The sequence below is a fragment of the Xenopus tropicalis genome, chromosome 5 (assembly GCF_000004195.4).
Source record: "Xenopus tropicalis strain Nigerian chromosome 5, UCB_Xtro_10.0, whole genome shotgun sequence".
In the NCBI taxonomy this organism is placed as follows: Eukaryota; Metazoa; Chordata; class Amphibia; order Anura; family Pipidae; genus Xenopus; species Xenopus tropicalis.
Window position 1 is genome coordinate 64573682 of NC_030681.2, and position 26737 is coordinate 64600418.

Genomic DNA, 26737 nt, shown 5'->3' on the forward strand with positions numbered 1-26737 from the left:
AAATATCCCTCCCGCTATATTTAGAAAAGAGAACAGAGCTTCCCTTGCAGGTAAAATTCTTTATCTAAATGCTTCCATTCCCCCTATTTATAAAATTATGTGTGCCAAAAACACTATCCCCCATATGTAATAAAAAACACTACATCTGCCCAGGTGTAGTAAGCCATAGCAACTAATAAGACATTAGCAGGTTGACTAATAAATGCTTCAAGCTTATTTGGACCAGCAGCAAACAGCCAAAACAATATTATAAAAACCCTGTAATAAAATCAAAAAGAGCTGTAAAGCTAAATGGCTATTCCGGGAAACAGAAAGTGGTATTGATAATCATTATTAACAAGTATTTATAAAGTGCCAACATTTTTCACAGCTCTGTCAAATAATGTGTACCAAGCATACAAAATGCTCAACAGAGCAGATCTTTTTTTCATTAATTCTAAAGAAACTGATCAAACATTTAGCCATATTACCTTAACACAGCTTTACAACTGCTAGTACACAAAATATAAATTTTAAATATAAAAAAAAAATAAAGATTTGCGGGAAAATTTTGTCTTACATATTTCCCACAGTTACATCAACTATTACCAAAAGAGTATTTTCATGAATTTTGCTACATGCAGGAGAAGCAATTTCCCTTGGGTGACAAAGCATACTGTCTGCCATTGCAGGGCCAAATGATCTAATTAGCCTGGATTCTCCCGATATCCCCCCCGATATCCCCCACCTATGCTTGCCGACATCTTAAGGTGTATGGGCACCTTAAGTTATGTAGAATGTGGAAACAAGATTAAATGTGCCACATGCCTGCATTATATTAGTATACTAGCATACTAGCTCACTGAACACACAAAAGATTAGGTTAAATCAAGCTGGGAATGCAATAGTTGTTAAATGATTCTCACTTTATTACATTCAATAGCATCTTCTGTGTAGTAAAACAACTTTAATACACCAAACAGTGTCAAAAGGGAAAGGGAATGACAATGAACTGGAATACAGTGTAAAATAATAACAGCATTAATATTAAGCTATGGTGCATGTGACAGTAGGGTTGCCACTTGGTTTTGAACCAGACAATAAGGTCTTTACTAGTTCAAAGCTTTGAAAACCAGACAGTACTTTTCCCTGACTGATGAGGTGACCAGCCAATCTCATACTGCTGCATTATAGCTCCACCAGCCCCCAAAATTTCATAATCCCGCTCTCTCGTCGGCTTTCTTTCATCCCCCACCTGACCCCTCTCCAGACCTGCAGGAGAACAAAGATCCTATGACAGGTGCTACTGATACAATTACATTTAGGTGGTTCTATCTTAAATATAGCTTTTTGTGGAAACTGTTCATACATGTATTATTTGGCATATCAGAAAAGCTAACCTATCCTTTTCATAATTTACACTTTTGAAATATAATAAATACAGTGTTGTGCAAATTTCTGTTAAGTCTCACATAGTTCATTTTGGTAAAGCTGGTTGTACACATGCAGACAAAACCCTGCTCTTAAATTTTCTAGGCTACCGTAAAAATAAAAACCATGTAAAATGCATAAAAATGTACAACTGGAATACTTACAGTCCATAGAATTGATATGGACTGTGCAAAAATCATAAAATGTGGGAAAACGTAGAATGTTTCAAGAAAATTAAAATTGACAGGGGACTAATACATGTTTTAAAAACAGACAAAACTGGGTGTAAAATGTGTTGAACTCAACTTAATATCAACATAATATCAACAAAATGCACCAACTGAAATGCATCACAATTATAGGTGACTGCAAAAACAGTGTGAACAAGGTCACGTAAAACATTTTCACTGTAAAGGTATTTGCTGTAAGGTTTTGTTAAACTTTTGGGTTGTGTATGTTCAAGGAATGATCAAAACAGACCCTCATACTAAAGATATTGGTTGTTTTGTTGAGCAGTTTTATTTACATGCATTGGTAGCCAGCTGACCAATCTTTCTGCAAAGTATCTCCAAGATGTTGCTCTATATGTTAATGTGTAAACAATAGTCTTTTTAAAATATTTGTTATTTTTATTGCCTTAAGTTTTTTGTCCTGGAGCTCACAAATTAGTATTTAAGACATCGACAACTTGGCAAATCAGTAAGCTTTGATGATTTACCAGTAGCTTTAGGATGATGACAGACAAGATTAGTCACCCCGAGATTAATCTCCTCTATCGGTGGCGACCAATCTCCTTGAATGCTTTCCCTCTAGCAAAAATGTAAATCTCTGGTAGAAAAACACATGTGTCGCTTTGTCTTTCCGAAGTTGCCTCACAAGGTAGGAAAGGCGGTAAAATATGTTTTCCTACCGCCGATTTGTATCCTCACCAGTAGGAAGGTATTCAAGATTAGTGGACACTGCTAGATTAATCTCCTTGTGTGTCATCAGCCAAAGGAAAGCCAAAGAAAGGGGTAAATGAGAAGGAAACAAAATTACTCAAAGCAGCACTGGCAGGGCCCCTAATTGCACACAATAAGACAAAATCATCAGTAGAAAGGAAAGTACTTTGGCCTATTTGACTACAGAGCATAAAAACCTTGCATTGCCCTGAAAGAATCACCTACTCATCGCCTCATAGAGACAATAATGTAGATTACAGATTTCATTTTTTGGCTCTATACCTGCTAAACTAGAGCTTGGTATTTCTGACTACATATCCTTATTGAACTGACACACAGTATAAACCATAAAGGCATTTCTACAGGGATTACGTTTTACCTGCAACTTGCTTGTCAAATTTTAAAACTCCAAAAGGACTGCCCTTTTTATTGGCACCACTAGAATCACATGAAAGATGTTGGAATGCAGAAGCTACAAGGATCCACACTATAGCAAAAAGAAAAAGTTGTGCTGGTTGTTGGTTAAATTTAGTCCCTCTAGAGATGCCTATATTAAGTCATACCAAGTATTCTTAATGAATCCGATAAAAATGAGTGTAGGGCTGTCCAGACCATGAATGTCAGATTGTCATCAATACATTGCAATATAAGGACAAACAATGCCTATTTTTTAAAGGAGAGGGCTTAATAAACAAAACATGTCTTCATGTCATTATATCGATGTACTTGAATGCTGAGAATCTCTTGTTACTGTTTGAGTTTTGCAGTCACACCCTCATTGTACCCCTGCCTCATAATTTAGAAATGTTTAGCGGATTCTGCCCAGGTTTATATAATTTCACTTGTAATAGCACATTCTAAGGTTTGGTATATAATCTCACTGGTTACTATTTACTTGGCAACTACACCGGGACAGATGTACCCAGTACAGGTATAGGACCCGTTATCCAGAATGCTCGGGAGCAGGAGTATTCTGTATAAGGGGTCTTACCGTAATTTGGATCGCCATACCTTAAGTCTACTAAAAAAATCATTAAACCATTAATTAAACCCAATAGGATTGTTCTGCATCCAAAAAGGATTATTTATATCTTAGTTGGGATCAATTACAAGGCACTGTTATATTACTACAGAGAAACAGGAAATCAGTTTTAAAATTTTGAATTATTTGATTAAAATGAAGTCTATGGGAGACAGGCTTTCCGTAATTCAGAGCTTTCTGGATAATGGGTTTCCGGATAGGGAATCCCATACCTGTACAAGCACTTCTTGCTCCCAATAATAACATAAAAAAAGCAAACCCTGTAATTCAAAATGCATTAATAATCAAAAACATGTTATCTGGTGTTTGGCACTGTAAAGCACTCTAAAAAATGCATAATTGCACTGCTTGGAGTCCAAGGTCCTATAACTTTATGGTATGCATACAGAGGTGTCAACTTTCTTTTAGTGGTAACTGAGGCACAGCTGAAAACGTGACACGGAAACCGAATGTAAGGTGCCAATGGAAGTGAAGTCATAAGCATGCACATTTTGCTTTCTGAAGCCACTGAATGCTTCCTGCACATGTGCACACATTTCCATATTTTCATATCACGTCACTGAGTAATTAAAGGGCGTGTACACCCGCAAAAGAAGAAAATCGGCAGAATACTTAAAAATCAGAGAAATGGATGACGGGAGACTAGGGGAGGGCAACAAAATCGGGTACTGTGTTAAATAGGAAATGCCATCATTGCTTTCTCAGAAATTTACATTCTAGTCAATGAGAGGTTGCCAAGGGTTTGTGGGATACTTTCTGTTGGCTGTACAGTTCTCTGTGTGCTGTGCAAACAACCTAAGAGTAACAAAAGTGCATGTGCTTGGCCTTACCGTATGGCTTAACTTTTTATTTAACAATGCCTTTAATTAGTTAACTTGGCTGGCTCAGATTTGGGAGGGTTTGATTTCCTCTGGTTACTTCCAGCTTGCTGTTACAGACAGAGGTGAATAATTCCAGCGGAAACAGATGTTTGGCAAAAAAGTCATGTGTTTGGCCATTGCTCCTTCCTGTGAAACTACTTCAAATAAGTAAGAAAACAAAACAAAGAGAAGCAAATCCGTTTAATCCAAAAACAAGCAAACTAACACAGTAAAAAAGTATTTGGAAATCTATCTAGTTCATAACTGACAAGTATCCACCTGTACAGACAGAGTCTCGCTGTGCAGACACTGGGCTAGACTAATTTCTGTAAGTAAAACTTGTATTTAATTAAAACTATTTTAGTCTATCAGGAAAACTGAAGACTACCTGTAAGTTTTCTTTACTGTTCTTCATGTTGAATCTGGTACATTAGCAGAACATTATTTATCCCTTGTTCTTTTGGTCACAACAAAAATGTCCCACCTTGTGCTGAACTTTAAACCCTTTATAAACAGGCTTCCAGCTGCTGTGGACATTTTCTGAAACTGTGAACATTTTCCACCACTGTGAACATTTTCTGTACAGGTATGGGACCTGTTATTAAGAATGCTTGGGACCTGATGCTTTCCGGATAAGAGATCTTTCCGTAATTTGGATCTCCATTACTTAAGTATGCTAAAAATAATTTAAATATTGAAAAAACCCAATCAGCTTGTTTTGCCTCAAATAAGAATTGGACTGTTTTATTATTACAGAGAAAAAGGAAATCATTTTATAAAATTAAAATGATTTGCTTATAATGTAGTCTATAGGAGATGGCTTTTCCTTAATTCTGAACTTTCTGGATAATGGGTTTCCGGATAAGGGATCCCATACCTGTACCTTAATATAGAATATGTGCTGCATACCTGCAATCACCTAACCAATATATTTGAGTTTGGGGGAAAAAAGTTAACATGACTATTTTTGGAATAATGACAGAAAATTGTCCCATAAGAACTGATCCAAATTCCATTATCAGGCCTAGAAAAATACCCTCTGTGCACTGTCATATTATTGGCTTATTGAATTTAAACACAGAAAGCAGGTAAAATATCAGTTTCCTTAATCAAAATATTTATGGATTCTGGCAGAAAACGTCCATGAAAACAAAGGTTTTGGCCCTTATCAGTGTGATTCCAACACTTCCTTCACCCCTCCCTCCTGGACCACTGGGAACAGCAAGCTCTGTGAGACAGGAAGTACTCACTGTTAGTCACAACTTCAGCTGGGGCACCTCAGCAAGACAATTCATTTTTCATGACAGTGTAATAGGCCTTGGAACAGTGCAATACCTGAAGACCCAAAGTAATATCCACTGAATGGTACTTTACTGCATTTGTGATAAAATATCATGATATTAAAATGGTATATGCACACAGCTAGTAATGTTTTTGAATAAAGTTAAAGTAATGAAAATATTCATTATATATGGAATAACTTTAAAAAGAAAACTGAGCAATTTCCCTTTACGCACCCATGACTACTTAAAAAGTACATATAGGTACACATATCCGTCTAATATCTGAAAACCCATTACCCACAAAGTTGACAAATTTGCCGTTTGTACAGTCCATTTTAAGCAAGCAATTCCTATTTTGTAACTCTTTATTTCCTTTTTCTCTGTAATAACAGAGCGTTCTACTTGATAATAACTAAGCTAGTAAAATCTATGTTAGTAGCAAGAAATCCTGTTAGAGTTTTTTTTAATGTTTAAATGTTTCTTTAATGGTATCCCAATTAAAAGAAACACCCCTTATCTTGAAAACCTAAATATTCCGCATAATAGCTCCCATTCATATACAATCTGCCTGCCTTCCTAAACAAAACATATCATCTAGTGTGTTTTTTGTTGGAATTATTTAAATTGTAGCAAAATGTATTTATTCCACTCAATATTTCAGACTAAGACAAACTGCAAGATTTAAAGCCGCATCTTCTGTTGCATAGGTCATGTCCAAAATCCTGTTAATTTCCCTGATAAGGTGTACAGATGTACAGATTTAATCTGCCAGTTCAGCAACTTATTTGCTTGTGTATGGGCGCCCCCGACTGATATCTGGACAATTTTATGGCAGGATTGATTTTTCCACCAGATCAGAAATTGCATTGGCTTACTGATGTAGTCCTATTCCCATCACTGTTATTCAATTGTTGGCCCGAGGGCCAAATGATTGAATTACTCTGATACTGCCCACCTTAGGAAGGCATATCGGTGGAAACATCTGCTCGTTTGGCGACCTCATCCTGATGCTGTACTGACACAGGTTCATATAACTGCCAAACGCTGGTGGAACGCAACATGATGCACTGCAACTGTGTTCTGCATTTGCATGCTCCTGTGTCAGTACAGCCCTGTAAGAAAGAATAGATTAGGGGAACACAATTCGAAACACCTCTCTGTACAAGCCCTGTATCATGCTTGAGATCCTAACTGACTGCCCACCCCTCCACTTGAGGTGGAGTATGCACTATTAGGCTAATGCAACACTTAGCGTATTCTCGGCAAGCCAAAAAACGCTTGCGGAGAATATGCCCCTGCGCTTGAACAAAAACTTCTTTTACACATATACAGAGTCTTAAAGTACTCTGAAAGCATTTCCCATAAAGGAAAATAAATATTTTGAACACCTGCTAAGTAATGAAAATGTGTGCAATGGAACACAGGAACAGACGCAGCCCTTCCTTCCCTTTCTCGCTGTACTTAGAAGGGCGCATGTAAGCGCAGAATGCAGGTGGAACAACATGCTGCATTCCACCTGCTTTCGGTGCTTACATGCGTCTGTATTAGTACATCAAGATATGGAAGTAAGGGCTGTGTTTCGCCCTGCATTCCCCTGTGGTAGAATGCAGTAAAAAGGGAACACAGGGCAAACCGCGCATCTGAACGAGCCCTTAGAGTAAGATTCATGCCTGAGAACTGCATTAGCTTTAAATGAAATCTGGAGTGATACTAACTATGTCAATAAAAAAATAAGACAAGACAAACATCAATAGATGTTTTATTACCATGTTAAGTGGTGACCAATTAACATTTACTATTTCACAGTGCATGAATACAATACATCGAGAATGCAGCTCCAGTTATTTATAGCCTGAAAGTGGTCAATATAAATAGCTTGCAAACACAAAATAAAACAATTAAGCAACATTTCTCAGGAGGCTTGAAGTGTTTCAAACAATCTTATCTCTTATAGTCTCAGAAAAAAAAATATTTTAAAAATAAACCAAAATACTACAAATGGTGTTCATTTAAAAAGAGGGAGCAGAGTTCATACAAAATGGGCAGCCGAGTTCTTCATGGTTTGTCTGCAGAAAGGATACCAAATACAGCATCCTATTAAACACAGTTCAATTTTTGTCATATAGCGCAACAATGAAGGATGGAGGTACTGACAGCAGGAGGTAGAACTTTTTTTTTTACACTATGCTGATTTTAAACATTGGGGTATTTTTCCCTTTAATAAAGTAAGAAGGTGGTAAATTATACATTTTTCACTTTTTCAACCAGAAAAAAGCTGCAATTCCTGGTTCGAGTATCAAAGACTCCAGATTCTCTCCAGACAGTACAAGGTCTCTCTCTCTCAGCACATAGATGTCAGGCAAGAGGCTTTAGATGCACTCCAGTAATAGTGCGCTCTTTTGATTTAAAAAAATTTGGCATATATATTTAATATAAATTGACCGATACCTGCTTCAGCAAAGTATGTCAGCATAGATATGTCTGCTAGGGCACAATTACACCAAAACACAAGTAAAAATAAAGCACTGATTCACTTAAAGGACATGTAAACCTCACACACAAAAATTTAATCAGTGAACAGCCTCTTTGAAATCTTTCAATACCTGCCACACTGGTTGTGCTTAATAGTAAGGCTGCAACATCCCCTTAATCACTTAGTTTTCTTTCTTCTTCTGTAACCCACTCGGCCCCCTCCCTCAGGAATTTACTTTGGCTGTTGGCTTGTGTGCATGCTCAGTTGTTCTAAACTCAGATTACTAAACACGCCCCCCAGTCTAGCAGCCAGTGAAGATATGGCAATGCTGGTTCCCACAGAAACTCTGCTCTAGATGTCTGCTTCAATTTTTTTCTCCTGAGCTCAGCTTTACTATTACAGTGCTCAAACAAAGCAGAACTTTTATCAAAGACAGTTATTCCTGTGTGAGCCTGTATTCTTGATGAAATGTATGCTGAATAAGGGTGTGTGTGTGTGTATATGCTGTTTTCAGATTTAAATGTCTGATTATGTATTAGAGGAAAAATGTCCACCAGGTAAAAGCTGCTATTTGTTTTAGGAAAATGTGATGGTGCTAGCATATACGCAGTCCAGATAACGCCATTTGGGTGGGGGAGACCTGCTCAACTGATGTACATTGTAGGCAAATGTAAGCTTTACATGTCTTTTAACAAGCCACAGAAGTGTCAGCATAGTGTACTGTACAAAATACAGGATTAATATGTTCCAAACTTTGCTCTCTCTAGCTAGGCCACAATAAGAGTTTCTTTTTCTGACTGTTTTTTTTTCAAAAGCTACTTTGCAATATTCAAATGGGTTGCAAGTCAAATATATTTAATTAATTGTTTAGGCAGAATCCAGTTTTTGGGGGGGGCGTGGTATCTCTGAACCATTACACTTTGATAAAATACTTGCTTGTTTCTTTTGAGCTTTACACAAGTATTTTCCAAGTAGTTTGTACCAAAGCTTCAGAAATTGACTTCAGTTGGGAATACCACTGCTAGAGGTGAGAAATGCCAGCAACTAATTTTGGATCATCAGTAACCAGGTTTAATAAGATGGTACTGTGAAAAATGGGGGGAACCTAATTAACTTTTAAAACAACATTTTAAAAGCAAAACATGCACTCATAAAGGGAGTATAACTGCCTCTTGATGACACAGACTAGTGATTTGTGGGTTGACAAAAAGTTGACCTACACCCAACCAAACCCCTTCTGCTCCTTATTCGCACTCAGTCCTACCCGCCAAACATTCAGTATTAATAAACCTGCAACCTGACCCGTCCATCTCAGATTGTGACCCGAGGGGTGGGGCAAACAGGAGCGAGTCTACAAATATTGCCGTCTAGAGGTGGAAGCGGTTCATAGTAAGGTCTTGGGAGGGGTAAGCAGATGGTGAGGTTTGGGGACCTGTGAAAGACCCGCAGTTCTCACTAGTCTGCACCTTACTAATATGGCCTGAAGTATGTATGGACTAGATTGTAAGCTTGTATGTAAGGGAATTATGTCCATAAAGTTCTGTGCAAAATGCTGGCCTATAAAAATAAATAAAAAATTAAATGACCAAAAAGACAGAAGCATTTTTTGAATTAACCATAAATATAAGGCAATGCAGGCCCTGCGTAATCAGTTTCACTTAGTTTTATGTGATGTAAGGGAACATTGGCACAGTTAATAGATTATTTTGTTTAATATTGGTTCTAACTTCAGACAAATGTCTATGTTTCTTCTATGGTTTCTGCATTTTATGACCCAAATAATCCTTTTATTAGTCTTAAAGGAGAAAGAAAGGCAAAAACTAAGTAAGCTTTATCAGAAAGGTCTATGTAAATACAGCCATAAGCCCTCACAGAAACGCTGCACTGTGTGTTTAGTTGTGTCTGTAATTCCTGTGCCAGAGACACACAGCTTTCTGTTCTCTGCTCTTTCCTACTCCCCCCTCCCTCAAGAATGCTAAGAACTCACTCCCCCCCCCTTAGGAATGTGATCTGAGCCAATCAGCAAGAAGCTTCCTCATAGTCTTACTAACTGAGCATGTGCACTTGGTCTCTTCATTTGATTAAAATGAAGTCTATTGGAGATGGCCTTCCTGTAATTCAAAGCTTTCTTGATAATTGGTCTCTGGATAACAGATTCCATACCATTAACTTATAATTGTGTTACATACAGAGTTGCAAGCTATGTTTTAAAGATAATTATGAATCTTTTATTTTTTTTTTTACTTTTTTTAATGTTGTTAATTGTATAAATTTAAAAATTATTACCCGTCAGGTTCAGGAGATACAATATCAGAAAATGTAAGTTAAGTACTGCACTCACATTTTCTGGAATTTACTAACAAGGCTCATAGGTATTAACCTAATATTGTTTAGTGCCAGAAAACTGCTTCCTTCCTTTCAATATAACACCAAAAAAATACCAAATACCTAGTTAAGTTAACGTGCTGCCCTATATTTGCTGGAATGTTTGTCAGTAGTGCTCACAGAAAAATATCTGCTATATGTCAATGTCACAATCTGTGTTAGGACAGGAAATGTATTGAAATCTACTAGTGGAAAGTTTCGGAGGTTGCATTTACTGATTGAGCACCAAAAGGAAGTCCATACCACACATATGGCCCACATGCCTATACTTTTGCAAATATATCAAGCACAGAGGTAGAAATTATGCTTTCTTCTTTATTAGTTATTTGCTTTAGGATACGCATGCGATCAGTCTGTTTTATATTATGATGCTGCTCCCAAAAAAGCCACAACCCCAGTATTTTTAGCAGTTTCTGCCAAGGTAAAAAGAAAAAAATCAGAGAGAGACTGTCCTTACTTTCACTGGAGGAAGCACATTTTGCTAAGATGTAGCTGATGGTGCACAACATTTTATTCATTGTATTTTTTTGTATTTCAATCTGTGAGAAGTGCCCCAGAAAAATTTCTGCTGCCTCCATGTAACCAAGGTGTATAATGTTACATTTAAGAAGAGGCAGGTGGTTTCCTGGTTTCTTCACTGCCTGAAAATGGTATGCACCATCAACCTTAAACTTTTCAATGGTGTTGAAAGGTAGAGAAGAAAAGGTGAGAAGTTGAATTGAGAATATATAACCTCTAGAAATACACCAAATCCAGGATTCGGGCAAGATTTGTCCTTTATCTTTGGGATTCAGACGAATTCATGCCTCTGGCCGAACCAAACCCTTGAAATCATGTGACTTTTTGTCACATAAACAGGGAAGATGAAAATGTTTCACCACGCGCTTCACACATGGTTCTCTTTAACCCTTCCTTTGCACATGCAAATTAGGATTCAGAACTGGTTCAGTATTTGGCCGAATCTTTTGCCAAAAAGATTGTTGCAGTTCTAAATATCTCAAAATTTTGCATATATAATTTATTTACCAAAATCTCTGGTTTTTAAGTACCAACATATAAAATGATGTACCCTTTATTGTAAAACATAGGTGTAGCGGAAGTCACCATGGTGTTCCATGACCAGACTGAAGATTAAGGGCTTTAAAAGTTTATGGAACTCCAAGGTGATTTCTAGTATCCTAAAATACAGTATATCAAGTAACAGTGGCTTTTATTTTAAAACAAGCTACACTGAGAAAAAAAACAAACACACACAGAGAGACATGTATATATGCATTCAGGTCACAAGTACAAGAAGTTATCATAGAATGCACATTTCAACATTCCTTTCATAGTCATTTTACAGCAAATCCATACAGTGGTATTGCTACAGAGCTAAAACTGAAATAACTGGAGGAAACCAAGTACTGAACTCTCTCAAATCAGAGTATTTTACAATAAAAATAATGACAGCTCTACAGGTCAGTTTTCAAGCAAAGTGAATGTAAAGGACAAGGAAAGCCTAAAACAATGAGCATGGTAATTTGGGGTACAATTTAAAGGAAAAGTAACACCAAAAAATGTATATATTTCAAAGAAATTAAACTATAATGTACTGCTGCCCTGCACTGGTAAAAGTTTTGTGTTTGCTTCAGAAACATTACTAAAGTTTATATAAACCCTGGTGTGTAGCCATGGGGGCAGCCATTCAAAAGAAGAAAAGGCACAGGTTATATAGCAGCTAACAGATAAGCCCTGTAGAATACAACTGTGTCTTATCTGCTATGTAACCTGTGCCTTTTCTCCTTTTTTCCAGCTTGAATGGCTGCCCCCATGGCTACACAGCAGCTTATTTATATAAACTATAGTAGTGTTCCTGAAGCAAACACCCCAGTTTTACCAGTGCAGGGCCACAGTACATTATATTTCAATTTAGAGCTGGGCGGTATGACCAAAAATTTATATCACGGTATTTTTCAAAATTATATCGGTGTCACGGTATTTGACGGTATTTTTTTTTCCATGCATGATCTTGGGCAGCACAGGTACAGACACACGGGGGGGCACAGGTACAGACACACGGGGAGGCACAGGTCACTGCTAGAGGGAGATTTATAAGGAGAGGGTGAGACTCAGATGCCCCCCCAGGTATGTCTGGAAAGTATTACACAAATAAATAAGTAATACATGACAGCACATACTGATAGGCACAATAAGAGGGCCATAAAGAAGGATACTTATAATTTGTAATGTCGGGGGCTCTCAAAGCTCTTGTCCCCTTTCTTCCTATTCATTGCGCCGGTCTCAGCAGTAATGCCTCACACAGCTGCCAGCCAATTCCCGGGTTATGTAAGCACACGCTTCATGCCTCTGTGCCCCGCCCGCAGCTGCCCGACAGTTGCTATGGTAATGGGTGAAGCGCTGCCGGCGATCAAATTCCTCTCCCGCGCTCCATCAAAGCCCCAGCCCCAAGTACTTCCGCCTTCCGGCTCCTTAGCTTCAACTCCCGGGTTCTGATACACCGGTATTGGGGTATTTGCAAAATAAATATAATTTTTAAAAAAAACACCGGTATTCGGTATTAAAAGGTATACCGCCCAGTACTATTTCAATTACTTTAAAACACTTTCATTTTTTGGTGTTACTGTTCCTTTAAGAATGAGAAGCATTTTAAAGGCGAATTGGCAATATAGGGCCAGCATCACACAAAGATTTAAAATTTTCATTATTAAGTTCCACATTTAAGTGACCTCCTTAACAGCCAATTGTCAACAGAAACACCTACCAACCAATGCTACTAGACCCTAAACAAAAATGTGGTGTACAAAAATCGCAATCAGCCAGGACTGTGCATCATTCAGTTGGACATTTCAACGCATTATTATAATTTCTAGTGCAGGGAATCAATAGTCTTACAGTGATATCTACATTGATGATTATTATTAAAATTTATTTATAAAAGTGCCAACATATTCCGCAGCGCTGTACAATAAGTGGGTTTCATACATTGGACATACAGAGTAACATATAAAGCAACCAATAACCGATACAAGAGGTGAAGAGAGTCCTGCCCAAAAAAGCTTACAATCTACAAAGATCTATAGGCTAACCTTCATTTCCCATTAATAGCACTTCACCCAAAAACTAAAGTAGCTAAGTCCAACCAGGGGAAGCCAAATATATTTATATATGCAATATCAGCGTGACTTGTTTAGATTTACATTTACAGAGGCACTGGGCATGTTCTCATTGTATTCATTGTATAGTTCAGCATTTAAATAAACACAGATTACTCTACATTTTAGCCCATGACACCCATCTAATATTTATTACATACAAATGTCAAAGAAGGATGATGTCTGTTAGTCACATACGCAATTAAACCTAGATAGTGAATTTATTTTACACGAAAATGCCAACAAAAATTAGCAGTTTTTGTCATGGGGAGCACATGGGTTATACATATCACTTACTATACTATAACCCTGTGTTAGGACTTACATGGATTTGAACCTATTAAACTGTTATGCCATTACCTACTATTACAAGCAGAAAACAATGGCCTATATGACTGATGAACAATGAAATACAATATGACAAAGTGAATGATGGAAATGTATAAACCCGTTCAGCTTGCCGGTTCTTATTTGACAATACTGTACATATTAAAGGTTTACCTTTAAAATAAATGTTAGCATGTTATAGAAAGGCCAGTTTTAAGCAACATTTCAACTGGTCTTCATTATTTTTATTTATTTTTTTTATAGTTTTTAAAATATTTGCCTTCTTCAAACTCTTTCCAGCTTTCAAATGGGGGTCACTGACCCCAACAATCAAAAACTATTGCTCTGTAAGGCTACAATTGTATTATTATTGCTACTTTTTATATCTTATCTTTCTGTTTAGGCCCTCTCCTACTGATATATCAGTCTCTCATTCAAATCACTCCTTGGTTGCTAAGGTGTTTTGGGCCCTAGCAACCATATAACTACTACAATTCCAAACTGGAGAAATAAATAAATACACAAACACACACAAAAAATAAAGAATTAAAACCAATTGCAAATTATATATATATATAAAATATTAGTCTACACCATGCTAAACGTTAACTCAAAGGTAAACAACTCCTTTAGGACATTCAGATAGTATACCTACTGAAAAATGTTTATAATATGAAATGTTTACTTGCGGTCAACCAAAACACTAGCAAATATAAAAAAAAAAAAAAAATTAAGGATGTGGGGAAGGGATTTAAAATTATTCTATTCATTCTAAGAGTTTAAAAATGTATGTGTTCACTGTACTCTAACCTTAACATAACACTATTACAAATTTCTATTTGTAATTTGTACATTTGAACATATGGCAAACATTGTCTCCCCATATTTCACCCATTCAGAAGATCAGAAGCCAAACATGAAAAAAAAACACTGAGCTGGGTAGAGAAGATTCCCATAATGCAACGCTCCTTCAAGACTTGGCGACTTGTTACTGCAGGCGGCACATGCGCACACGGCAGAAGCGTCCGGTTGCCATGGAGACGCGTCGCCGAACTCTGTGACAAGCAGGTGGGGGAAGCGGGGGGGCAGGTGCTGTGAGAGGTAGAGGGTTTGTGGCAGGAGCGGGGAGCGGAGGGGGGCTGGCTTGTGCTTTTCAGCCCATACAGACACGCTGGACAAGATGGCGGCGCCATTCACTGAAACAAGTATGTAAATTCTATTATGTGTATCTCTGTAAATCTTTCATTAGGCAAGCCTGGAATATAGCGTTTTTACACAGCAATAGTAGTATTATTTAATAGTGTGCTTAATAGATTTTGACTTTCCTTCTCCTTTAAGCCACTGTGGAGGTCCTACTAGGTGCTGCCTTTAAAGTGACATATGCACTCCTACCCTTCTACCAGCTCAGGACAAAGCTTCAGATGACCAGGTATGGGATTAGTTATTTGGAAACCAGTTATCCAGAAAGCTCCAAATTACAGGAAGTGATCTCTCACACTTCATTTTAATCAATTCAATAAAATTTTTTAAACATGATTTCCCTTTTCTCTGTAATAATACTAAATTATGTAAAGACCCTCATCCAGATATCCCCAGGCCCTGAGCATTTTGGATAGCAGGTCCCAAACCTATACACTATGAATGCTTTATCCTCCAGATATATACTTTAGTATATGCATGAACATACTTTGCAGATAATATTATTCCTTTTTTAGGGGGACAGGGGGCTAACTTCCAGAAACAAGCCATACGAAAGGTGCCTAAAAGTGGCCATACACTGGTACATTTAAGCTGCCGATTCGGGTCCTTCTGACTGATGTAGCAGCTTATTTGCCTGTGTATGGGGCCTCCCCAATCAATAACTGGCCAGAAATCGACCAGATGTCGTTCAGGCAGGCTTGATTTTTCTGTTTGATTGAGGACTGTATCGACTCGTTGATGTAGTCCTTGCCCCAACTTTTTGTATCCCCTTCATTGTAACGCAATTCTTTGGCCCACCCAAGGTGGGCATATCAGGGGGGAAAGGTTTGCTCATTTGGCGACCTTGCCAAACAAGCCAATCTAACCATGTATGGCCACCTTTAAAAGTTTTACACCTAAATACTATAACTTTTACAATATAAACACTTACATCCTATCATGATTATAAAATCCTGTTGTCAAATATTGCGTGTATTGTACATATTACTTTACTGTGAAGACAACAAATACAGAGCAAACGTATAATTTTGTACTGTACATATATGTAACATAGGCCTCATTTATGCGACAGACTTTGCTGTATAACTCATTTTCAGATTCTTAATAAGATAAATGTGGTTTCAGAGCACTAAAACCAACTAGTTAAATTAAATTTAAATGTGCTTCTTCTTTCCACTGGGATCCCTAGGGAATGCCACTGTGTGAAGAACACTTAAAGCATGTGTAGTCATCACAATGTGTACATATATTATACTTCATATACACACACATTAATCATCCTATATACGCTTTATTGTACACAAAACATGTAAGTGTAAGAATTATCCATCTTTACCAACACACTATCTCAACAAAAACATGTGGAAAGCAACTCCTAGAAAGATGTCTTTATAGTATTTGCAGTACCTCAGGCAAACTATTTACTGTGAAGTATGAACACCTATAAAACCTCATATACTCATAAGTAAAAATGTTTAGGATAGTGTGCACATATTTCTGTTCTATTCTTTTCCCGCACAAAAGTCCTTCCATTGAGGCTTGGGAGTTTTACTCCCAAAGTCAATAGCGCCCAGCAGTCACACAAACCCACATTGCAAATACAGAGCCTTCGGCAGCCCGCACGCCTCCTACTCACCGCTGCTCCCTCGCTCAGACAAAGTTGAGACGGAGGTCTGGCCCATTTCTCAGGTTCCCACAGGGGCCTTATGTCCAGCAAAATCATGCGGCTCTCGGGCTGCCCCTACCCTGCTTTTCCATCACAAATAATTCCTTGTGTCTCATTTCTTCGCTGGGTTGGGCTGTCCTATTCCCCGAGAGTTGCAGCCAGATGCAGCCAGGGCTCCTATGTTCATAGCCAGTTGAATGCCTGTCATTCCTGAAGCAGATTGGTGTAGGTCACAGGTCACACACATACACACTCCCACCTCGGTCTCCCTCCTTGGACTGCCCCTTAGCTGGGCTTCCTTCACCAAGCCCAACGCCGGCAACTTTTGGTCTCTCTCTCTCTCTCTCTCTCGTTGCTTTTTGGTCCCGTGCTGTAGAGTAAGCTCCCCCTCCCTCTGTAGCATGTACTGAGTTCTTTCCTTCCGCTTCTCAAGCAGGCTGCAGTTGTTTAGATGAAAGCCCATAAGGCCTATTGTCCGTGTGTGTAGGCGCCCCCACAGTAACAAAGTATTGGCCGCTTTCCATTAGTCGTGGTCCCAGGTGTCATAGGTGGGTGACGAGACAATATAACATTTACTTGTCTCTTTTGTTACTAAGTGTAAAGCCTTATTGTCTAATTCTACAGAATAGCAAATCCTCATTAATATTTAAGACATTAAAAATGGCTTCAGTTGGTTTCTTTCACCTTCCTTTGGCTTAACTAGCAGTTGGCCACAAGCGCTAAACGATGCACATGTTTCTTTTTTCAACCTCATTTTCAAATACAAAAAGAGAGAATTTAGCTCTTTCCATTGAAGAAATCTTTTAATCCAAAACAGGTTCTTCAAGGTACCTAGCTTACCCAGATTTCTGTGTTTTGTTTGCCAAAACTTCAGTACCATGATCAAAGGCTCAGTAATGACCCATCAATCTTGGAGATGCAGTATAAAGTTCAGCATATAGTAAAAAGTTCAGTGTACAGTCAAAATCTAGCATCTGTAATGGGATGGGGGTGTATTAGTGCACACAGCATGGGTATTGTTCTTACACATCTGGGGAGGCGCCATTAATGGTGAATGATATACAGGTATGGGACCTGTTATCCAGAATCCTCTGTATGCAGGTTTTAGAGCAACATGCTACCATCCAGATTACTTTTTTTTAGAAAAGTCCTGCTTATTTCAGCAAGACAATACTAAACCACATTCTGCACATATTACAACAGCATGGCTCTGTAGTAAAAGAGTCTGGGTGCAAGAACATTTCACTTTAAAAACTACAACAATTGGTCTCCTGAGTTACCAAAACTTTACAGAGTGTTGTTAAGAGAACAGTTAACATGTTAACACAGTGGTAACCTGTCCCAACTATCTTGAAAACTGGATTGTACTTAAATGCCCATATAGTTTGGGCTATGTATAGCAGACTACAAGACCTATACAACTTAGGTTTAATAAAAACCGCATCCAGAATTAAAAATGCAGCAGAATGAAGCAACTATTGACAACCCTTTTACCTGAAAAAAGAGGGTCCTTTGGTTGTTTACAGTCAATCAAATATCACTTAATATTATTTACAACGTATCTGAGTAAATTGTTTACTTAATAGTTTTATTCCAGTATACTGAGCATATTGCACATTGGATATCTTTGAATCAAGTTATGATCATGCACCTTGGGCTCATTTTTTTATTATGAAAAATTATATTGGTTGTTTGAGTAGTTGGAATATGGTAACTTACAACACTGAATTGGAACTAATGTACCTTTATATGTTATCCACACTAGGGGGTCATGTGCATATAATAAAAAGTAGTGCAGACAAGGGAGTGGGTTAAACTAACTTTTCTTTTGGAAAACAGGTCAAGTAGGAATGCAGGGTGGCTACCGGGTTTTTTTTGCTCAAAGCTCTACATGTTAAAACAAAATGTTTGTAGCAAATATTAAAAAGACAATGGGAAATACTGCCCCTGCCAGGGATGAAGAGAGCCAATAGCAGAGGCATGTTTGACAATTTTATTCTTTAACCTTCAACAAGTAATAAGTGACAGTTATGTGCAAAACTGTTTCAAATAATGTTAATTACCTTGTTGGTTTCTGTTTCAAAATACATTGGGTTGAAAAGAAAAGACTAAAGTCCATCAAATTCAAACACTCCAAATGACCCCCAGTGCATTTGTATAACATTTCTATACAGACCCATTGATACACTTGCATGTACATATATATGTATATACACACATACCTATACTAAACTAATTGAAGATTCTGAGATCACTATAGCCTTGGGTATTATGCTTGTCCAAGAAATCATCTAAGCCCCTCTAAGGCATTATTAGAGTCTGCCATCACAACAACGCCCACGCAGAGTATCCCACAACTTTAGTGCCTTCTCTGTGAAAAACCATTTTTTGTCAACCCGCGCATCACTACTAGCAATATTCATTATGGACTGATGACAGTCTCTGGAGGGGAAGGAACTTTCTTCAAATATTTGCAGAAAAAGAAGAGGAATTATCAATTTTAAATTATAATATTTTATAAAGGGGACATATTTTTAAGATTGTGCCCATGGATAATTAATTACCTGAAATATAAGGAATGTATATATTTATTATAGCTTTCTAAGCAAGTATATTTTTTTGTAAAAAAAACTTGAAAATCGTTCATGTTCTGCCCATTTCTATATCTTCCAGTTTTACACTCTTTGCTAGTAAAGTGAGAGGTCATTGGCCACTGGGAGAGGATGGGGCGTGTAGATCTGGGAGGTGCTTTCCAGTGTTTCTTGCAGGTTTGGCAAACTGCTGTGCTTACAACCACCTGCCCTTATCGAACACTTAAAGGAGAAAGTAAGCTTTATCAGAAATGTCTATGTAAATACAGCCATAAGCACTCACAGAAACGCTGCTCTCACACTTTAATACAAACTCCGCAATATTGACTGGAGCCTGCACTGCCAGGTGGGCAAACAGCACCTTCAAATCTCTGAGCAACAAATAAAAAGTTAAAGTAAAGCATATTGTCCATTCATTTTTATCACCAAAATGTGCAAACAGGCCCGGATTTGTGGCGAGGCACAAATTTAGGGGCGGCATGCCACCCCGCCGCACCCAAATTTTGCTCCCATACGGAGCAATGGGGACTTCTCCCCACTGCTCTGTATGTGAGTTTAAATGTGGGCCCAGCGCAAATGCTAGGGTGGTGGCAAATGGGGGTGGCCTCGGGGCACCTGGATACGAAATCTGGCGCTGTGTGCAACAATAGTTAAACCCAAAACCAGCTGTGTAGTGCAGAATTAGAAGATTTCTTATACTGCTCGACTGTTAGTGGTGAGCTATCTTCATAAGACTTTTGAAGACACTGGTAATTATATTCAAAGAATTTAATAGGAATAGGACTGAAAAACATGTTTACAAAAAAGGAGACAAGAAATCATGTGTTTCTTTTAATAGAGGACTGAGTGCAACTTTTCTGCGAGTGCTTATACCTATATTTTCATAGACCTTTCTGATAAAGCTTACTTAGTACAAAAAGGGTATAAATCAAGAGTACTTTTTAAAGGCAATCTTAATTGAATAATTAACTAGAATGCCACTGTTGGATGTTTTTCTTAATAGTAATCACTCTATATCACCTTTCATCACAATCATTTCAACTTGCCTAATGTCACTGCATTTCAAATTTCCCTGCCCTGGGCAAGTGCATGCACAGAGGAATAATCTTAAACATTGCAACTGATGCATTCAGGGTAAAAAAAAACTTGAACTAAGTCCATCAAAGTCTATTACATAAGGGAAGTAATGTCACATGGTGCTAAATGGGGCTTAGATTCAGACCGCATTGCTAAAAAAAAATATAGTGGTTTAGGAAAGCAGTGTTAGACATATCCAAAATCATTATACTGACCTGCTATTTTTGATTCTCCTTTAAATATTCTATGTGATTCAAGATACATTTTTAATGTCTTCTCAATTTGTAGAGGCAATTAAGCAGTTAAATTTTATTCTGTCAAAACCTCTGAATGATTTAATATTTGTGAAAATTAAATTCTGGTGCAGAGGTTATGGGATCCGTTATCTGTAAACCTGTTATCCAGAAAGTTGCAAATTATGGGAAGGTCATCTCCCATAGACTCCATTATAAGCAACTATTTTTTTTTTTTTAGTAGAATTAAGATGTAGAGATCCAAATTACAGAAAGTTCCCTTATCCAGAAACCTCAGGTACAGAGCATTCTGGATAACAGGTCCCATACTGTACAAACAAAAAATGACAAGAACAAACTATGTTCTTCTGCTCCAAACTATCAAACTGTAAATCTTTGCTACATTTAAAAGATTTTATTTCTAAAAAATGGCTCATAAAACATGCATTTGGTTGCATGTTATCTGCACATGTCCTTAAGTACAAATCTAATACTCAATATGTATAGGGTTAAAAAATTATGTAGCATTATAAATGTGCAGTCTGCAGCAATCTGAATCAAGCAATTAAAATCTTTAAATCACAACTACAAGTTCATATTCACTTCCCAGAACTCCAAAAACTTTGCACGTAGTCTGCAAGATTTTATATAAAGGGAAACTTGTTTATGGGTGCCCACTGAGCAGCAAATAAAGCTTAATTGAAAACTGCAGTTGTAGTAGTGTGAACATGTATTGGATGCTGGCATTTATACTTTATATTAGGGACATCTAACTTAAAACCTCCAGCACTAAATCTTCAGGCATCCTTGAAGATGCAGTCCAACTAGTGGATTTTAAAATGCTTTGCCTTTTATAAAAGGTAGCGCTCTATTTAGGCTATATTTTATCTGGGCTTTGTTACCAATAAGGACACCTATTATAATGTATTTTTTGTATAATTATTGTGCAGATTCTTCAAAGAGGATCACAGGTCATACTTAACATGTGTGTCTAATAGGGATAAACAGAAAAAAGAAAAAAGCATTAAATAATATCCTTTCAAGAGTGAGAAGAAAGACTTTCTCATAAAATATTAATGCACCCACTTTCCATAGTGCAAAATCATAAAGACAGGGATAAGCACATTTCATAATGCTGTTCACTTTGATTCCTAGCTCCGGAAAATCCAAGGTTAACTTGGGACAATGAATTGTAAGCATTTAAAGGAGAGCCATCATTAAATGTATTTTCTAATTTGAATTAAAGCTGTTATATTGTTAATATATCCCATGATAGAGATAAAGGCAATCTAAGAATTTAAGAAGAAATATTAGTAGATATTAAAAATGCATATAATTTACCTACACTGTACTGTACAACTAAATAATATACAAAAGTATTTAAAAATTAGAATTTTAAACAATCTATCATTTCCTCATCTTTGCAACATAAGTAATTATACTACAGGTATTGGACCCCTTATCCGGAAACCCGTTATCCAGAAAGCTCCGAATTACGGAAAGCCTGTCTCCCATAGACTCCATTTTAATCAAATAATTCTGAATTTTAAAACTGATTTCCTTTTTCTCTGTAGTAATAAAACAGTACCTTGTAATTGATCCCAACTAATATATAATTAATCCTTATTGGATGCAAAACAATCCTATTGGGGTAAATTAATGTTTTATTGATTTTTTAGCAGACTTAAGGTATGGAGATCCAAATTACGGAAAGACCCCTTATCCGGAATACCCTTGGTCCCAAGCATTCTGGATAACGGGTCCTATACCTGTATTTAGTCCTAAAAGTCTACTGCACAACTAAAGGTGACAAATTTCCCAAAAATGCTTTCCCACTGGCAATAATATAAATTGCAGGTGGGCAAACATACACATTGCTTCATTTTCTGAAGTCACTTGAAGTTTCCTTGCAAAGCAACTTGGAGCAAATTTGGAAAGCCAAAGTGATAAATAAATTGTCACAAGATCTTCTGCCCACAGTAGCACAGATTCAACCGCAAGTGTACCATCACCCTTAAGAAGATGTAAATTTAGTACACGTACCTGTATTATTTTTTGTATTTCGAATACTATAGTACATGTTCCTGCAGAGAGCTGCATATTGGTTGGTAAGTACTGTGCATAGAAGTTTTCAAGTATAGAATGTTTTAAAAAAATATTGCCCTCTGAATTTTTATAAATTCATTGTCAGGGGGCTGAGGTATCAGAGTTGGGGCACCCACTACCTAATTATGAGGCTGAGTGTCTTGTAAATTTCTTATGACCTGTAAAAAATGAATACAAACTACAGCAGCTGACCCATCTATTATTTTTATCTAAGCATATACTATATATATTCCCTAACTACAGTGGTGTGAAAAACTATTTGCCCCCTTCCTGATTTCCTATTCTTTTGCATGTTTGTCACACTTAAATGTTTCTGCTCATCAAAAACCGTTAACTATTAGTCAAAGATAACATAATTGAACACAAAATGCAGTTTTTAAATGAAGGTTCACGTTATTAAGGGAGAAAAAAAACTCCAAATCTACATGGCCCCGTGTGAAAAAGTGATTGCCCCCCTTGTTAAAAAATAACTTAACTGTGGTTTATCAATTTCAATTTTCAATTTCAATATCAATTTCTGTAGTCACCCCCAGGCCTGATTACTGCCACACCTGTTTCAATCAAGAAATCACTTAAATAGGAGCTACCTGACACAGAGAAGTAGACCAAAAGCACCTCAAAAGCTAGACATCATGCCAAGATCCAAAGAAATTCAGGAACAAATGAGAACAAAAGTAATTGAGATCTATCAGTCTGGTAAAGGTTATAAAGCCATTTCTAAAGCTTTGGGACTCCAGCGAACCACAGTGAGAGCCATTATCCACAAATGGCAAAAACATGGAACAGTGGTGAACCTTCCCAGGAGTGGCCGGCCGACCAAAATTACTCCAAGAGCGCAGAGACAACTCATCCGAGAGGCCACAAAAGACCCCAGGACAACATCTAAAGAACTGCAGGCCTCACTTGCCTCAATTAAGGTCAGTGTTCACGACTCCACCATAAGAAAGAGACTGGGCAAAAACGGCCTGCATGGCAGATTTCCAAGGCGCAAACCACTTTTAAGCAAAAAGAACATTATGGCTCATCTCAATTTTGCTAAAAAACATCTCAATGATTGCCAAGACTTTTGGGAAAATAACTTGTGGACCGACGAGACAAAAGTTGAACTTTTTGGAAGGTGCGTGTCCCGTTACATCTGGCGTAAAAGTAACACAGCATTTCAGAAAAAGAACATCATACCAATAGTAAAATATGGTGGTGGTAGTGTGATGGTCTGGGGTTGTTTTGCTGCTTCAGGACCTGGAAGGCTTGCTGTGATAGATGGAACCATGAATTCTACTGTCTACCAAAAAATCCTGAAGGAGAATGTCCGGCCATCTGTTCGTCAACTCAAGCTGAAGCGATCTTGGGTGCTGCAGCAGGACAATGACCCAAAACACACCAGCAAATCCACCTCTGAATGGCTGAAGAAAAACAAAATGAAGACTTTGGAGTGGCCTAGTCAAAGTCCTGACCTGAATCCTACTGAGATGTTGTGGCATGACCTTAAAAAGGCAGTTCATGCTAGAAAACCCTCAAATAAAGCTGAATTACAACAATTCTGCAAAGATGAGTGGGCCAAAATTCCTCCAGAGCGCTGTAAAAGACTCGTTGCAAGTTATCGCAAACGCTTGATTGCAGTTATTGCTGCTAAGGGTGGCCCAACCAGTTATTAGGTTCAGGGGGCAATTACTTTTTCACACAGGGCCATGTAGGTTTGGATTTTTTTTCTCCCTAAATAATAAAAACCCTCATTTAAAAACTGCATTTTGTGTTTACTTGTGTTATCTTTGACTAATAGTTAAATGTGTTTGATGATCAGAAACATTTTGTGTGACAAACATGCAAAAGAATAAGAAATCAGGAAGGGGGCAAATAGTTTTTCACACCACTGTAAATTAGGCCCAACACACTGGCAAGAATTATGGCAGGTATATATATTTATTTTAGGGAGGCTGCAAGTGCCTGTCTCTCCCTCTGAGTTTGTCTGTGCAGAGAAGGGGAGGAGTACCCTCCCATGTGGGCAGACAGGCAGGAAGGCTGGCAGAGGCCTTGTCTTTTCCCCCTCCTCCCCCTTCCCTGCAATGCTCGTTCTTCCCCCTCTCTGCCCTGTTCAGGGTTGCCAGGTTGGTGGGTTTCTAGACAAATTGGCCTACTTTAAAATTTCAGTGGCGGGGTTTCAGAGTCCAAACCCGCCAATTAGCGATGTGCAGGTCGAAAAAAAAATTGACTTGCATCCGACCCTAACACACTCTCTAGCTACCCGCACCCGACCTGGCCTGCTGTGCAGAGTCCATAAACTGTTCCAGAAAATCTGCATTTTTCCCTTGCAACTCATTGCACCTGGTCATAACTAGTTCCAGAACAGCTGCATTTTTTCCCTTGCAACTTCCTGCACCTAATCATATACTGTTCCAGAACAGCTACATTTTGCCTTGCAATTCCCTTCATCTGATTCTATACTGTTCCAGAACAGCTGCATTTATTCCCTTTCAACTACCTGCACCTGATCATATATTTTTACATAACAGATTCATTTTTCCCTTGCAACTCCCTGCATCTGATCATATACTCTTCCAGAACAGCTGCATTTATTCCCTTGCAACTCCCTGCACCTGATCATCATCTGTTCCAGAACCTGATCATATATGAATGTGCAGAGACAGTGTATAATCCAGTGCAGGGTCTTTATATATTACCATCCCAAGGTAAGTAAAAGAGGTGACCTGTTGCAATTGGGGTCCATGCCACAGGTCTCTGATGCTCCCTCGATCTATGGGGAACACCAGAAACTTTGCCCGGTTAACCCTCAGGCCAGAGAAATCCCCAAACCCTGCTGTGACCACTGCTAAGAGTTCAAAAAGGGACTGTTTGGGATTGCCAGGTATACTAACATATCATCTGCATAAACTGAGATTTTTTCCTCCAATCTTTGTAGCCTGAGTCCTTTTATGTCTGGGTTGTTGCATAGTTTAATAGCAAGGGGCTCTATGGCTAAGGCAAATAAGAGAGGCCTAGTGCCCTGCTTCAGGGCAAACTTCTGCGAAAGCTCTGCAGTTACCAGTATCCTGGCACTTGGGGAGTGATACAGGGCCCTTACCCATATGATAAACTGGTCTCCCAACCCTTACCGTGCTAGAAGAGCCCAGAAGTAAGGCCAATCCACAGTGTGAAAAACTTTTTATTGTCTAGGGCTAAAACCAACCTTTTTTTCCCAGTGACATAATGGGTGGCCTTGCTAGGCAAAAAGCTAGTTTGATCAGGGTGGATCAGGCTTTGTATCACCTCTTTGAGTCTGTGGGCAAAAACCTTGACCAGTACTTAACCTTCGGAATTTAGAAGGAAGATCAGCCCATATGATTCACATCTCTCTAGAGGTTTCCCTTGCTTAAGAATCTAGGACAGTATTGTCCAACTGGCAGCCCGCGACCCCCCTCTGTGTGGCCCCCCACCTGTCTGGCTGCTTTGATGGCTTACCTTTGTGTAAGCTTTAAATTGTATCAGTACTGATCTCAACTGGCCCCATGCATGGTTATCATCTCAGATTCAGGCTGTAATTGACCCTGTATTGTTTAAACATGTAATCCCCTGTACTGTTCACACCTTCTAATCTCTGCATTGTTCACCCCCTGCAGTGTTCACACCTCAGCCTCAGGCTGTAATCACCCACATAGTTCCCCTGTTCACACCTCAGACATTGTATGTACTGGAACAACAACTATGCATAACTGAAAATGCAATAAAATGGCTAAAAATGCAATAAAATGACTAAAAATGCACCAAAATCACAGAAAATGTTATAAAAACACCAAAATAATACGCAAAAGGTATTGCGCAGTGCGGTTAGCGAATACGCTATCCGCAATGGCAATAAAACAATTTTTACAGGCTAGAATAAAAACGATGCAATAAAAAAATATTACAAAATTACATAAGTGTGTAAGTGAGTGTGTACACATGGCAAAATGTGTTTTGAGTGCATGTGTGTGAGTGTGCAAGTAAGTGTGAG

The 26737-nt window shown here is 38.1% G+C and overlaps 1 protein-coding gene across 3 annotated transcripts in view; it reads right to left on the reverse strand.

The window, feature by feature from the left end:
* The window catches only part of phactr2 (phosphatase and actin regulator 2), a 116483-nt gene that overhangs the window by 58484 nt on the left and 31262 nt on the right, over positions 1–26737 (reverse strand). Inside the window, exon 1 of one of the 3 annotated variants that reach the window (XM_004914608.4) lies at positions 16713–17223. The exons of 1 other annotated variant lie outside the window; for it this stretch is intronic. In XM_004914608.4, the coding sequence (XP_004914665.1) occupies positions 16713–16758 (46 nt within the window). In that variant the 5' untranslated portion in view covers positions 16759–17223. Of the gene's footprint in view, positions 1–16712; positions 17224–26737 lie in introns of those variants that run through there. One more of the 3 variants, XM_002937220.5, reaches the window with a different exon arrangement.